We start from the raw sequence: 16,400 nt of genomic DNA, 5'->3' as shown, positions 1-16,400 counted from the left end.
TCAGATCTTATCTGATTTGATTGCCTAGACATCTATCTACACATCACCACCATTTTTTGTGCCTTCCAGAACACACTTTCTATGTTTGGCATTCTGCATTCAATCTGTCGGTTCATCCCTTGGTCAAACGACATAAATGGCTTAGTTGGTTCCTTCGCTAGCCTGACCTGCGCAATCAACTTGTCTTGGATCTTGATCCACAAACCTCTGTTGTGAATCCTCGAGCAGCGCAGTCACCATTAATCCCAGACCAACTGCCAACTACCTCATCGTCACTCTATACCGACCTGTGCAAGTTCACCACTTCACCCCCACATGGGATCATTGTCATTATCCACCTCGGCTGAATCATCTGCATCGATTCAGACAAGATCACTGACCATCATGCATTACCAGTGCACATCTACCGGCTCACCAAACCCGCCGGTATAATAACCTTGTCAGTATATCATACTTTACCGGCTGACCTTCATGCCATCACCTTTTCTATCCTACAAGTGTATACCTTTGTTCCATTTTGCAGCAACATCATGCACATCTTCTCCTGATCAATAACATATCATATCCTTCATGCTGATGAAACCTTTATGTCTACACTTCACTTCTCTGTTGGTGAAACACCTCTATGAATATGTTCACTTGCTGGAAACATAGCTACTCTGACAATTATCCTTAACCTTCAGTTTGTTGCACTCCTCTTTATCAGGTGAGAACCTTATCTTCCTTGTCTCTTCTCTGATGTTTCACCGGTTGACATAACATGTCAACTATCACCGATGTAGATTCCGGTAGATGTGTCTGCCGGTGGACAACATACTTTCCTTCTTGCTAGTGAGGCACATTTATACAATGTCAACTTATCGCTTAACCTATGATAGCTTCTTCATCTAGTGGGAGTTCTGCTAGTTAACATCATACTAGCAATCTAGTAGCCTGCACAAATCACCTCCGGTGTTGATGTGATTCAAATAAAATTTCTCTTCTTCATCACAATTAGCCTCCTAGTATGCCTTATCCTTCATGCCGGTTGTATGCATCATTATGTCAACAACCTTTTACTCACCGGTCTCTTAATTGCACCACTAGCATACCGGTTCATCCTTCTATATATTGAAAATCACTAATGACAACACATTAACTTTTCTCCTATACTAGTTATCCTGCTATACCGGTTGACATCAATGATAGCAGTACCAACAATCTATCACACCGGTTGCATTCTTCTATACCGGTTGACATCAATGACAACATAATGCCAACATCCTATACCCCATGGAATTGATCCCTTAAAAAAATAAAAATCTAAATTCAAGTTTTAATAACTCCCACCTATTCTATTCCCACCATAAGCCAACATGGTACACATTTAGCACAATCTATTAATATATAGTGGTATCTAAAGACATTTGATGTGGATTAAGTTATCATCTAAGTGTTCATTGAACAATATTTCTCGTTCAAGGAGTATTCAATAAGAACACTTCAATTGGAGCACTAAAAAAAATCCATTTGCATTTGAATTCAAGATGCTTGTACACTTACCTATTGTCTTAAAGTTGATAACTTCTAAGGGGTTAACCTATGAGAAGCTGACCCCAACAATGTAATATTTCCTCCAATGTATTTTTAAAGGATCAATAAGAAGCAAAGAGCATAATGAACTAATGAGTAGAAGTGCAAGACAAATTAGATCAAATCCATATGGTCATGAGATAAACCCCTAATAGTTAGCAAGCAACAAAGAACATAGTGATCTAAGGAGAAAAATTGTGAGATTTATCAAATTGAATCCATTGGACCATGCAACAAATCCACACCCATAGAAACAATGCAGAACTATGGATTCAATTTGAAAAATATTCATAGTTTTGTGCAAAAACCAAGATAAGGGTTAGATCCAAATTATATGTTTTTGTGTACCATAGCAACAAATTTCAACATTGCATCAAAAATATTCTTCTTCATTATTCCTAAAGCTAAGTACCACACTCCTTTGCGTTAACTTTTCTAGAATAACATTAATTGTTCAATTGTCTAGTCCCAACTTTTCATGAAGCAAGTCACAAGAAGATAGTGAATTGAGGAGTAAAATTGTGACATGTGTTAAATTACATCCATAGGCCATTGGACAAATCTGCACCATAAAAGCAACCCAAGACAATAGATTTGACTAAAAAGTGATTATAATTCTTCACAAAACTCAAGACAAAAAAATAGATCTAGATTATTATTATTATTTTGATACCATAAAAACATATTTCAACACTACATCAGAATTATTCTTCTTCATCATTTCAAAAATTAAGAACCATAATCCTTCATTTTTACTTTTCTAAAATAACATTAACTAATCAATTATCCAATTCCAAATCCTAAAGTGAACAGATGAACTATTTTCCATCACAATACTATAAACCATAAAACTTCCTTGCAACAAGGAGATGAAAAGCTTAAGATCTTATAATTATTATAATAGTCTTAAACTGCATGAATATTTGAGTAAGCTCCATTTCTCCATTAAGGAGAAAAACACCTACAATAAATAGATGAAAGCAGCCCTTGATGAGTGTGTCCATATATTAAAGATAAGCTTCATTCTCCACTCATCACCAAGCACAATAAATGCAATCTTCACATCTCAAGATCACTCCTCTTAGGTTTGTTTGAGTTTGGTAATGCCTGCAAAAGTAGCCCAGAAAGTTAACTTTGGCTCTCAGATCAGTCAAGATCTAGCTTGCCCTTTACCCTTACAACTTTCATGGTGTTTTAACACCCAAAAAGTTGAGCCAAACTTCAGAACACACAGAAGAAACTAGAATTGGGTAAAAGATCATATGTTCTCAACTTATGCCTTTATTTTCTATAGATTCTCACCTGTTCAGCAGAGGGGACCCATTCATTAGTTGCAGGGTTGGTTGTGGTATGTTGGAAGGATCCATTAGAAACTGACCCCAAGTGAAAATCACTGTCACTCTTTCTCCCTACCTTAATAAACCCAGTTCCAGTCTGCACAGAAACAAATCGTATCATAAATCTCCATACAGATGACCTAAAAAATTAACAGAATGACACTCAGATCTTAATAACTTACAGTATGGTGCTCCTTATCAATGTCATTCAAATCCTTGTAGTAATCTGTTTCGATGAACTCTTCAGCTGGCGAATCCCCAGTGTAGATCAATTCCTACAAACAAAGATAACTCCATCAAGACAAACATGAACAAATATCCATTTTTCAGTTAAAAGTTTGGGAAACTTAATAGTGGGGTCATTAATGTAATGACCCATATGAGTGTCAGTTTACATTTACTCCTATGACCATTTTCAAATAAGGACTGATGGATTATTTATTTAACTAAATTGTTCAGGGTTTAGATCTGGCTCAACAGTCTCATGGACAGTGACAAAATGGAGCTCTGAAAAATTAGATGGTATTAGAAGCAAAAAGATAATCTTTAGCTTTCTTAGATTTAATAAGATTAATAAGATCTTCAAAAGTTTTTGTTTTTTTCTGATCTCCAAAATTATTTATCTTAGTTAAAATAAAATTTTATTGGTAGTTTTCATCAACATTTTGGATCACTTTTTCATGGTCTATATCATCAAGATCAGAATGTAAGAGAGTTCAACGAGATGTAAGATCATAGAATGTGATTGGAAACATTGATGAAAAAAAATCTCTCTACAATCAAATCCATAAACTACAAATAATATTCGAATAGATTATCTAATAGCAAAATAAAATCTTCAACATAAAAAGATAAAATTGAAACTATCAAAACGAATCATCTAATCAATAAGTTTCTTTCTTTAAATGCGTACATCTTTGTGAGATTCGAGCTCTTGAAACTTGGTATATTCTGGGATTTGCAGACCAGAGCCTTGTGGAAAAAGTTTATCAGTGTATTGTGAAGAGTATTCGCTTCTCTGGGGCTTGGTATGGCGCTTGGGGGCAGCAGCATCGAATTGTTCCTTCACGTTTTGCTCCATTTGCTCTTGTATTTCCAATGAAGATAACTCCTCGCTCCTGCTTGGCTTGCTTGCTTGATTTTCCATTCTGTGGTATACTGTTTTACCCCCAAAAACTTCTTCAATACAGACACTTGAAGATATACAATTCTGTTTATAACATGCAGAGTCTTAATGAAATAAATGTAGAGTCTGACCCATTTTTCTAGGGTGCAAAAGGCTGTACTGAAACTTTTGTCGAGTCTGACCCATTTTTGTTATTGGGCAAAAATATCTTTGTAAGCAGTGGTGAAACCTTATCTTCAGAGCGAAGAATAGAAGCTTATCTGCCAGATAGGATGTGGGATGTGGGACGCACACAGCCCCACCTACTTTGGATTGGAGGTGGACTGTTTTCTAACATGGCCCTTTCCTTGGATATATAGTCTATACATTAGTGGTTCCTATTTCAATGAGATATGTATGATGTTATATTATTTGTTAAGGGTCCACTAAAAGAATAGATGGTGTTTTGGGTTTGCGTTAACGTTTGTTAGTATGTAATTTAGGCTTAAATTTGAGAATCTTATAGTTCTATTAAAATGATCTGACATCTTGAGTTCATATTGTGACTATATAGTTTTTGGTTAAAATCAATTGGTCCAATATGAAGTTTGCAATTATTCGCGTGAAAATTGGTTGTCAAACTTATATGGAAGGGAAGGAAGACGTTGGTATGGGAAACTACTTTCATGATGATTAAAATTGAGAAAGATTTATCTAATTTGAAAAATGAAAATATGGTCACCTTGGTTGAGTGTAAGAATTGGAATTGGTAGCACTCTATTCAACTGAGCAATCTTGAAAATGAACTCATGGTCATTAATAATATTCTTAGCCATATAGTCCAAGTTAATGAATGTATTCTTCTAGACAACACTGTAAATATCAAAAAAAATCACAAACAAGCTAAAAGATTTACAAGAGAGACGTGTTATTTATATTACTGATGAGAAAGTTGCTTCAGGGGATAAGAGTGGAAAAGTAGGTCTCGATACGAAAATCAAAGCTAACAAGAAGAAAACACCCAAAGAGGAAAAAAAAATGAACTAATGGACTTTGGTTACATGAGAATTTCTACCAAGAAGAACTAGATGTAACAAAAATTCTTAAGAAGATGCATTTGGGGTATTTTCTTTCCTTCTCCTTTATACATCTAGTGGACTAGGTTGTCTTTGTTGTTCGATGTTTGCTAAGAGTTTGTGTCTATGAATGGTTTTTGGTGTTTTATCTTTGCTTTCATTGTTTCTTCGCTTTATGTAAAGGATTTCAAGTACCTTCAAAAACATGGTAAGTATGGTTTATCTAATCTGAAAGGAAATACAAGAGCAAGGAAAGAAAAATAAAATCCAAGTAAGTTTATTGATGAAGTAAATGTTACCAAGAGAAATGCAGAAACCTTGGAGCAATCACCCAAATGTGAAGAAGGAGGCACAAAAACTTTTGAAAGGGGAAAAGCAAAGAAAAACCCCTTGTGTTATTATGAATGAGGCAATGCCTAAAATGTGTGTGTGAGAGAGAGAGAGAAGCTCTTTACAATATTGTCAGTTTAGAAGAAATGAGAGAGGAGACATCTCTTAAATAGAGATGAGGAGAGGAGTTACAAAATAACTCCAAAATCTATGAATGCCACCATTCATAAAATGTGTGTGTCATGTGTCCACATCCTCTTATGGAGGAAATCTAATATTCCTTGATAAAGGAAAATTAAAGAAATGACTTGTCCTCACACATGTACTAGAGGACAAATTACATGTAGGAATTCCAAAGGAATATCCTAAACTAAATACAAATAAACCTAAGCCAAGTAAAGATTAAATATTCTAACACCCCCCCTTAAGCTTTACTTGGGGAGTTTACATCAAACCCTTCAATGGGTTGCAATCCAAGATTTTTACAATGAAATTGGAACTTTTCTTTACAAAGTGGCTTGGTCAAAATATCTGCAACTTGGTCTTCCCCCTTGCAATAGAGGAGTGAAACTTGCTTGTCTTCAATTTTCTCTCTAATAAAGTGGTGTTGAAGAGCAATGTGCTTTGTCCTTGCATGGAAAACCGGATTTTTAGCCAAGGCAATGGCACTTTGGTTGTCACAATACAATGGAGTTGGTTCGTGTTGAGGTAGACCCAAATCTTCAAGTAGTCTTCTAAGCCACAAGGCTTCTTTGGAAGCATTAGTGCATCCTTTGTACTCAACTTCAATGGATCCAAGAGAGGTAGATTGTTGCTTTTTACTATTCCAAGAAATTGCTCCCGAAGCAACAAAAAAACAATAACCACAAGTAGATTTCCCATCATTGGGATCTCCACCTAGATCGGAATCACTAAAACCATTTAAAGTAAAATCAGAATTTGCATCATAAAACAAACCTACATTAATAGTTCCTATATCTTAAAATTCTTTTAGCAACTTTAAAGTGTGTTTGTTGAGGTTTAGACATGAATCTTGAAACCAAACCAACACTATAAGCAATATTCGGCCTAGTAAGTGTTAAATAATTCAAACTTCCAACTAATTGTCTATACAAAGTAGGATCAACAAGAGGAGTTTGCATATCAAGCATTAACTTAGTGCCTAATTCAATAGGAATTGAAACATGGTGGGCATCATTCATTTTAAATGTATCTATGAGATCTTGAGCATATTTACTTTGAGATAAGAAAATTCCTTTAGAGGTTTGCCAAATTTGCATTCCTAAGAAATAATGTAAAAGACCTAAATCAATCATTTGAAATTTTTGATTAAGTTGAAACTTAATATCAGAAATCAAAGTATTGGAACTTGAAGTAAGAATCAAATCATCTACATACAAGATAATAATGACAATATCATCTTCACTATGTTTAATATACAAGTTAGGATCATTTTTACTTCTAATAAAGCCTTGAGAAAGAAAGAATGCATTAATCTTTGAATACCACTCCCTAGGAGATTGCTTTAATCCATAAATTGACTTCTTTAATTTACAAACTAAGTGTACATTACCTTCTTTAATAAAATCAGGAGGTTGAGACATATAAATTTCCTCATGTAAATCACCATTAAGAAAAGCACTTTTAACATTCATTTGGTGGATAGGCCAATTCATTCTAGAAGTCGAAGAAAGTACAAGTTTAATTGTAATTATTTTAGCAACAGGAACAAAAGTTTCAGTATAATTTAAGCCTTCAATTTGAGAAAAACCTCTAGCAACTAATCTAGCTTTAAATTTACTAACTTGATTATTAGAATTCAATTTAGTTTTATAAAGCCACTTGCAAGAAACAATATTTCTACCATGAGGCAAGGGAACTAAATCCCAAGTTTGGTTAGAGATTAAAGTATCATATTCTTCCTTCGTTGCTTTTTGCCAATGTGATTGATTTTTACCTTGATCAAATGTTTTAGGATCATTAGAATTCATAATAGTAGTCATTAAAGCATAATTACAATAATTAACTCTTCTAGCTTGAAGTCTATCCATTCTAGCTAAGTATTCATCACTATCTTGAATTAAAGATTTAAACCATTTAGGTCTTCTTTTAGAAGTAATGGACTCATCACTAGAAGAAGAGTCATGAGGAGTAGAGTTATTATTATCATCATCACTATCACTAGAAGGAATAGAAAGAGATGCATTAGGAGTAGGGTTAAGAGAAGGAGGTTGGTCCTCCACAAGCACAACTTTGCTTTGAGCAAGTTCATCATCCTCCACTTTAGAACAATCATGAATGCCTTTTTCTACAATACAAACATCTCTTGCAACTTTACCTTGTTAGTAATAGGATTGTAAACTCTATAACCTTTAGTATTTTCATCATAACCAACAAAAATAAAAGGAGAAGATTTAGCATCTAATTTTTTTCTTTTCTCCTTAGGTTTATGAACATAAGCTATGGAACCAAAAATTCTTAAATTCTACAAATTGGGCTTTCTACCAGACCAAGCTTCTTCAGGAGTTTTATCCTTTAAGGATTTGGTAGGTGTTCTATTAATTAAATAAGTTGCACAAGCCATATCTTCAGCCCAAAACTTGTAATCCATATTTTTTGCATGCAATAAACATCTTGCCATTTCCACAATGGTCCTATGCGTCCGTTCCGCCACACCATTTTGTTGTGGTGTATAAGGAATGGTAAGCTCATGTTTAATTCCAAAAGATTTCAAATAAGCATTAAATGCATTATTGGCATATTCTCTTCCATTGCCAATACGAAGAATCTTAATTTTAGAACCAGATTGTCTTTCTACAAACATATAAAATTCAGTAAACACATCAAGCACTTGATCCTTACTATGAAGGAAATATATCCATGTTCTCCTTGAAAAATCATCAACAAAGGTAAGAGCATACCTTGAACCTTGGATGGAGGGATTCTTCATGGGGCCCAAGAGATCACTATGAACTAGATGCAATTTAGTATATGCCCTCCAAGATTGACCATGAGAAAAGGGTTCCCTATGCATCTTACCACTCATGCAACCATTGCAAACAATTTGAGAAAGAACAATAGTAGGCAATCCATCAACCATATTTACTTTTTACATCAATGAAATATAATCAGAATTGAGATGGCCAAGTCTTTCATGCCATATAGTAAAATCAATAGTAGTAAGCAAGGAATACTTTGTATGAGAAAATTCATAGAACTTGAATAAGTTATCACTATCCATTTTACCAGTAGCAATAACATGATTAGTTTTTGGATCAATGACATAACACATGCCCCTATAAAAGTTAATCTTAGAATCTTGACAAAGTTTAGGAACTGAATTCAAATTTGATTTTAATTCAGGAACATAAAGAACATCATGTAATTTCCCATTAGGAACATTCATATCACCAATAGCTTCAACTTTGCAACTATGATTATTAGCTAATTGAACAGGAATATTAGAAGTATCAGGATGCAAAGATTCAAAACATTCTTTATGAGAAGTAACATGCTGAGATGCACCAAAATAAATAATCCACTCAAGTGGTTGAGAAACATTATAAGTACATGTAAATGCATGACGAGATGAATTACCATTATTATTACCTTTCTTATAATGAGGTTTATGTTGATTATTTTGATTATTTTGGTTCATGGATTTTTTACCATTTTGCTTCTTAAAACAATTATTAGTAATATGACCATCTTTCCCACAATATTTGCAATGGGGTCTTGTTCGAGAATTATTCCTTTGATTACTGTACGTATTATTATGATTATTATTATGAGAATTGTTATGATAGGATTTAGAATGAGATTGATTATTATTATGATTATGATTATTATTATTGGATCTAAAATTATTATTATGATTTTGGTTTTTAGACATAAAAGCATGTTCACTACTTTTAAGAGTACCAAATTGAATTAATTTAGCTTCCTCTTGACGTAATAAATTACGAAAAATATCATAAGTTAATTGAGTAGCTAGACTAGGAATAGAAAGTTGAGCATGAATATTTGTAATAAATTATTGAAATTGACGAAGAAGACATTTTTTAAGAATAAGATAAATTAAACGTAAATCAACTAGAGTAACTCCTAAACCAGTTAATTGACTATTAATAGAATCAAAATTTAATAAGAATTCATCCATGGTTTTAAAATCCGTATACCTGAGATCTTCGAGTTGATCTTGAAGCTGAATTTTTCGGGATTCATTTGAGCTATCATAAGTTGTTTTTAAAATTTCCCAAGCGTCATATGCTTTTGTACAATTTTCAATTAGAACATACAAATCAGGACCCATTGAAATACCAATTAAACCAAGTGCTTCCTCATTTTGAGCCTTCCACCTGTCTTGGTCGGCTTGAGGAGCAGTTGTAGCGGGCTCAGAGGTTTTATCAGTAGCAACATCCAAAAGGTGTTTGAAATGAAAAATAAAAGAGATATGCATTTTCCATGAACGTTAATTACTGTTATTTAACTTAATTTCAAGAATTAAAGTAGACATGATAGCAAAATAATAATTAAAAAAAGAAAATAAAAAAAAATTAACCCCTTTGATTAAAAGACTAATAAAAAATAACCTCCTTGAGTAAAATTACAAAAAAACTTTAACCTTTTTTTTATAAAATATATTATTTTCAATTTTTTAATAATGAAATATTTAACTAAACAAATTGTATATTAAAAGAAACTTTAAATCTTTATTTATAATAATATAAAATAATTTATATTAAAAACTTATTAAAAAAACTTTATATAAAAAAATACTTTAAGAAAAAGAAACTATAAACTTCTTAAAGCTTTTTTTTTTAACTTTTGTTTGTGTATGAAAGTTCATAAAATATACGAATGATAAGGTTACATTATATTAAGAATTTAAATGGTTTACTTTATTTAAAAGAAATGAAATTTTATTTAAAACTAAAATAGACAAGAGTGAGCTGAAGATTTATAAATTAGTTATATGAAATGTAAGAGAAAGAATAAAAGAAATGTTACAAAGGCAACAAAAGGAAGCAGAAACGTTACAGATCTGGTAATGCAAAAACATAAGAAGAATAGGTAACGTTAAGGATATAGGGAAGAATATCAACAAGGACAGAGTGAAGGTAGAAAGCGTAGACCAAGAAGGAGAAAAGGAGAGAAATGATGAAGAGAGAGGACATAAAAAATGTTACAAAAGATGCAGAAACAACAGGCAAAGACACATGAATCTTAGACACACGGGGCTCTTGGAAAATGATTCCTACAGAAAATAGAAATCGCAAGACAAAGAACTGGAGATTTAAGTTTAGAATTAAAAGGATTTAATACAGAAAAGTTAGTATTAAACGATTAAATAAAGAACGTGATACAATATTAAACTTTTGGTAAAATCTTGCAATACAAAAAATGGAAAATATAAAATGAAAGTCATAGATATTTATGACAGAGAGATCAATATGATTTTATTTTTAACAAAATCCTCCAAACACAAGATGTTAGAACCTGCAAGCAAATAGAGAATGCAATTTAATAATAAATCAAATTTGACAGCAAACCGACCAAACAGATTAAGGAGGCTGAGTTTGGCGGTAAACCTTCCAAACTAATCACAATAAAAAACCAGAAAGAAGAAACTTTGGCGGCAAGCCTTCCAAAGCCACAACTTTAAACCAGAAAGAAGAAACTTTGGCAGAAAGCCTTCCAAAGTTTTTTTTTTTTAAACTAGAATCTAAGAAGATTAAACCTGTAGGCAAACTTGTTAACAAGTTTGAAAAAAAATTAAAATCTGAAGAAAAAAAACCTACACTATAGAAAATATTAGAAAAAGAACTTCTTCTCCTCTCAAGAATGCCTCCAAGAAGGTGAACTCCATAGAATGGTAACCTTCATCAATCTCAACTTGAAACAAGGATTAGAACCTACTCTGATACCATGAAAGGAAATACAAGAGTAAGGAAAGAAAAATAAAATCCAAGTAAGTTTATTGATGAAGTAAATGTTACCAAGAGAAATGCAGAAACCTTGGAGAAATCACCCAAATGTGAAGGAGGCACAAGAACTTTTGAAAGGGGAAAAGAAAAGAAAAACCCCTTGTGTTATTATGAATGAGGCAATGCCTAAAATGAGAGAGAGAGAGGGAGCAAGAAACTCTTTACAATATTGTCATTTTAGAAGAAATAAGAGAGGAGACATCTCTTAAATAGAGATGAGGAGAGGAGTTACAAAGTAACTCCCAAATCTATGAATGCCACCATTCATAAAATGTGTGTGCCATGTGTCCACATCCTCTTATGGAGGAAATCTAATATTCCTTAATAAAGGAAAATAAAAGAAATGACTTGTCCTCACACATGTACTAGAGGAAAAATTACATGTAGGAATTCCAAAGGAATATCCTAAACTAAATACAAATAAACCTAAGCCAAGTAAAGATTAAATATTCTAACATAATCACCCAATTAACCAATAAAATAGGGAATTATAAGAAGACTCCATAATTCTTAGACATCAAATTTTCAATTTTTCTCATATAAAAAAATCTTGGCTAACAATTTTAAATAAGTGAAAGTAAGATGAAAATGTACACCCATAATTACCAAGAACATTAACAATAAAAAACAAGACTATTTTGATCATACCTAACTACTACATACTTTCCTTTCAAATGTTTAAATAGATGAACATGGAACATGTGTGTGTTTGTGTACATATACATATATGTATGTGTATATATGTATATGCATTTCTATATGTATATGTATATGTATATGTATATCTATATGTATGTATGTATATGTGTATGTGTGTGTGTGTATGTGTATGTGTATGTGTATATATGTATGTATATACGTGTATACATGTGTATGTGTATATATGTATGTATATATGTGTATACATGTATATATGTATATATACACACATATACACATACATACAGATATATACATATATGTGTATATATGTGTATATATGTATATATATGTGTGTGTGTGTGTGTGTGTGTGTCTACACACACACACACACACACACACATATATATACATGTATATATGTATATATAAATGTATATATATACATATATATATATATATATAAGTATATATATACATGTATATATATACATGTGTGTGTGTGTGTATGAATGTGAATGTGAATGTGAATGTGCATGTGCATGTGAATGTGTGTGTGTGTGTGTTTTTGTTGTCCACACACACACGCACATACATAGGTAGGCAATTTTGAAAATATAAATCATCACAAAAAAGTGTGTTAAATAGGTAGAATCAATTTTCAAGTTCAAGCTGTAAAGTCTATTCAAGTCTCATAATGTCCTGTTGCCACTTTACCAATGACATATAAAAGAATCTATCTCCTCCCATCCTTCAATCATTAACAAATTTTTTACCGACATATAAGATATACCATGGTTGAAGTTAAGTTGTTAGAAACATGAAAATATAAACATCTACAAATGAATAGACATTTTTTTCCACATACAATTAAAAATGTATGCTCTAGGGAACATGAAAATTTATCAACAAGGACAATTATAAGTAGTAAATATTATTTAATCAAATGAAAATCACAAAAACTTACTTTTGAAGAAAATGTTCTTGTTCTTGTGACATATTGATGGTTAAAGAAAATACCTTATTGTAACATATATTCATCATTATGTTCACTATTATTTTCACTACATACAAACTATTTTAACATGATTGTTTTTGAACTCCATGCATTGTAGGCTTAATATCATAAATTGTACTCCTTTAATTATGGAGTCTAATTTCACACTCTCCCAGCAATCATTTTAGTGTGTCTCATTCTTCTATTCATTATAGAACTTTTTCTAACATTAAATTAATAATTAACTCAAGAATATGAGTCCTTTCTTATTTTGAATCTCAACACACTCTTATTTGGGCCCTTATTTTAAGATGTGCCCTTTATCTTACATCATTTTAATTCTTATGAATCCTATCTCATTTTAAATTTCAAGATACATTTTCCCTAGTTAAACATCATCATTTTTATAGATCCCATATCAAGACCCTATTATCTCATGACCCTTAAAATTTGGGCCTATTTGTCAGGACACTAGGTACACCCAATGTCCGACGTTTTTTGGTTGAAATTTTGGAAGGATAAATTGCCAATCTTGTCGTTTTGGATCTATCCTTGAGTGAAAAAATAATTATTTTAAGTCATCCTTTTATCAATTTAAAGTTAGGAATTCATATATAAGTAAGTTACTTTCCTCATTTGTGATAACAATCAATGTTGTTATCCTTATGATGAGAAATTACTGGCAAATGTGAAGTTCCAAATTTGTAAATTCAAGGAATAATAAAAAATGTTAAGTCTTCATCAATATTTAAATTCATCATGATGGAAGCTTCAAGGGATGTTGGAGTATGATATGGATTCGTTGACCGATGATTGTCTTGTACCTCTCCCTAAGGGGTTGGTATGATTTAATGGTATTCTCACATTTCTAGAATTAATCTTTATATCTAAGTTTTACTATTAATTTATATGATTCATGCATTATTGAGTTAATTCATGTTTCATAATTGATCATCTCATTTAGGGTTTTTCTCTAGAGATACTTGAGTATAAGTCTAGTTTATGTTTATGCATCTTAGCTCATCATGATCTTAGACACACATAAGATTTACAGGGCACACATTATTTTCAGATTCAACTTGGGTATTGTAGAAATAGAAATTTCCCAAATGGGGGCTTGACCAAGGAAAACCCCTTTATTGCCACAACCCCATACTCTTTTTATTTTTCAAGTTTAGCTACAAATTTCCAACAAAGTATGAAGACAGGAAAGTGCGCAAATCCTAGAAACAAATAAAATCTACATGAATTTCATCAAAAGTGACTAAACACTTGCAATTAGCGCCCAATACCACTAGGACTAGGGCGCCTAGCACCATATTCCTACCTTTTTAGGTTTAGATTTGGCAAAAATATCATTCAAACACTCAAGGTTTTAGATCCACTCTCTATGTTTACTTGTTCATCAATTAGACTAGGGTACCTAGCTATAGTGTCAACTGAATTTTATCTCTACTTTTACGCACATGTGTATCTTTGAGTCCATGTGTTCACTTATGTATTTATTCTATAATTTTATTTTTTGTATCAGATAGTTTCATCAGTTTATATGTTCCTTTATGCATGCTTAAGATCTAGTTAGTTTACATTTTGAATCAAATAAGCAATCTCTTAAGAGACATAGGAATAGAACCCAAGCATTGCTTGACTCTCTTCAAGTAAGAGTTATTCAAACATATATCCCCTTTTGAGGTTTGTATTCCAATATTTGATGAAATATGGTTTGGTCCTAGTTGAATTGATAACTAGTTTAGTCCATCCATTTTTCACCATTAAACATTTTGGTAAACCCAGCATGCATACCACAACACAATGATTTACGTGGGGAAAACCCTTTTGGGAGAAAAACCCCACATTCCAAAAGCTGACCAATATATTATTCAAAAATCAATAATAGATTACAATATACGTATAAAGAAAGCTTCTCAAAGGAATATTACCAATGGAGATCCAAAGGCAACTTAATAGTTATCAAACTTTGATAATACATCACAATACCTATCCATAATGCAATGCCCTTATAATATAGGGTTGCCTTCTAGGGAAAACGAAGCGCACAAAATATCCACTGTTAATCTAGGACCTAATGATAAATGGTCAAGGTTTACAATGATAAGTTGTAAATAAAATGTGGCTTTATCAACTATCAAGTACTCTAGAAGCACTTCCACAATATACAGAATGCACTAGTAGGAAAAGTTGACCACTCCTTATCTAGCTTACAAAATGCACTTCAATACTTGTGTTTTTACAGCATTATAAATGTAGATGATGCTCTGCAAAAAGGATGGTTATAATGTGTTATTAAGATAAACACAAACACACAAGAAACAATCCAAGTGTTAGTCTTAGAAATCACATATCAACAGCTATCCTAAGCAAGCATATCAAGAGAGACACCAAACACAAAATAGAAAGCTTAACAAAATTAAGAAATGCAACAAAACATCTCCAAATGCCCTCCACCATGTTTGTAGCTACTCCTTCCTTGTTCCTCTCCTCCCCAAGTTCCAAATGAGTGTAGCTCTTAGTAGTTTTTTGCATTATTCTGGATGTCTTATGGAGATTCAAGATTGTAGAATGAAAACTTATGAGAATGCAAATGTAAACAAGCTAAAACATGAGAGATTATTTAATTATCTAATGTTAATTTTAACCAAAATAACAAAAGGTAAATGTTCATAAATTCTCTCTCTAATTTTCACTATAACTTAGATGCATACACGATTTCTGGATTATAGATATGCTTGAGAATTCTTCAGAATTTTAAAATGAGGAATGTGAGCTCTATTTATAGGTAAAATGGAGGATGGTTGAGATTGAGTAATCTCAACAAGGGTCAGGATTGATGGGTTTATGATCCATGTAGGGGATTTCAACCTAATCCCGGGATGACAAATGTCATCATGAGATGGGTTGAGGGGAGAGGAAAGAAACATTATATGCTTGACATGACTTGAAGGTTAACTTGGGAGGTAAGGTTAATGTTGAGTCGAATGAATAAGGCCATTATCCAATAAATAATGTCTTTATCCAATGGATAAATTCTTGTGCAAGAGTTAGTGAGGATAACCATGGTCAAAGCAATAAATGCTTGAAGAGACCCATGAGTAAAATGAAGGTTGGGTTAGAGGTAAAGTCTCTAAACATGAGGGTGAGTTGAATTAACCATAAATGGTTATGTAAGAGCCATTAATGGTCATGTAAGAGCCATTAGTGGTTTGGAAGACTTTTAGGGGTTAGCTTGTTGAACACATAAAGCATTAAAATGCTTTTCAAAGACTTTGGAGGCTTTGAGAAGTGACTCCAAGTTGCTTAGGAATGTGACAATATTTAAGAGATGGATTAGGCTAATTA

The 16,400-nt window shown here is 32.4% G+C and overlaps 1 protein-coding gene across 1 annotated transcript; it reads right to left on the bottom strand.

Annotated features, from left to right (window-relative positions):
• Positions 1 to 2,442: 2,442 nt before the first annotated feature.
• On the bottom strand, positions 2,443 to 4,225 carry LOC131029986 (uncharacterized). Its single transcript, XM_057960670.2, has 4 exons — positions 3,823 to 4,225; positions 3,092 to 3,184; positions 2,875 to 3,006; positions 2,443 to 2,679 (listed from the first exon to the last, which is right to left on the bottom strand). The coding sequence occupies exons 1-4, from the start codon at positions 4,054 to 4,056 to the stop codon at positions 2,632 to 2,634; spliced, it is 507 nt and encodes a 168-aa protein (XP_057816653.1). The 5' UTR covers positions 4,057 to 4,225; the 3' UTR covers positions 2,443 to 2,631.
• Between the last annotated feature and the right edge of the window lie 12,175 nt (positions 4,226 to 16,400).

Source organism: Cryptomeria japonica, chromosome 10 (assembly GCF_030272615.1).
Source record: "Cryptomeria japonica chromosome 10, Sugi_1.0, whole genome shotgun sequence".
Taxonomy (NCBI): Eukaryota; Viridiplantae; Streptophyta; class Pinopsida; order Cupressales; family Cupressaceae; genus Cryptomeria; species Cryptomeria japonica.
The sequence above is the reverse complement of the archived record's forward strand: the minus strand, read 5'-3'. Positions and strand labels throughout refer to the sequence as shown.

Excerpts from the sequence above, each read along its gene's own strand:
- LOC131029986 (XM_057960670.2), bottom strand. The coding sequence starts at position 4,056 with ATGGAAAATCAAGCAAGCAAGCCAAGCAGGAGCGAGGAGTTATCTTCA. Across the intron at positions 3,185-3,822 it reads AGCTCGAATCTCACAAAGAT|GAATTGATCTACACTGGGGA; the intron begins GTACGCATTTAA and ends CTTTGTTTGTAG. Across the intron at positions 2,680-2,874 it reads GGGTCCCCTCTGCTGAACAG|GCATTACCAAACTCAAACAA; the intron begins GTGAGAATCTAT and ends CTACTTTTGCAG.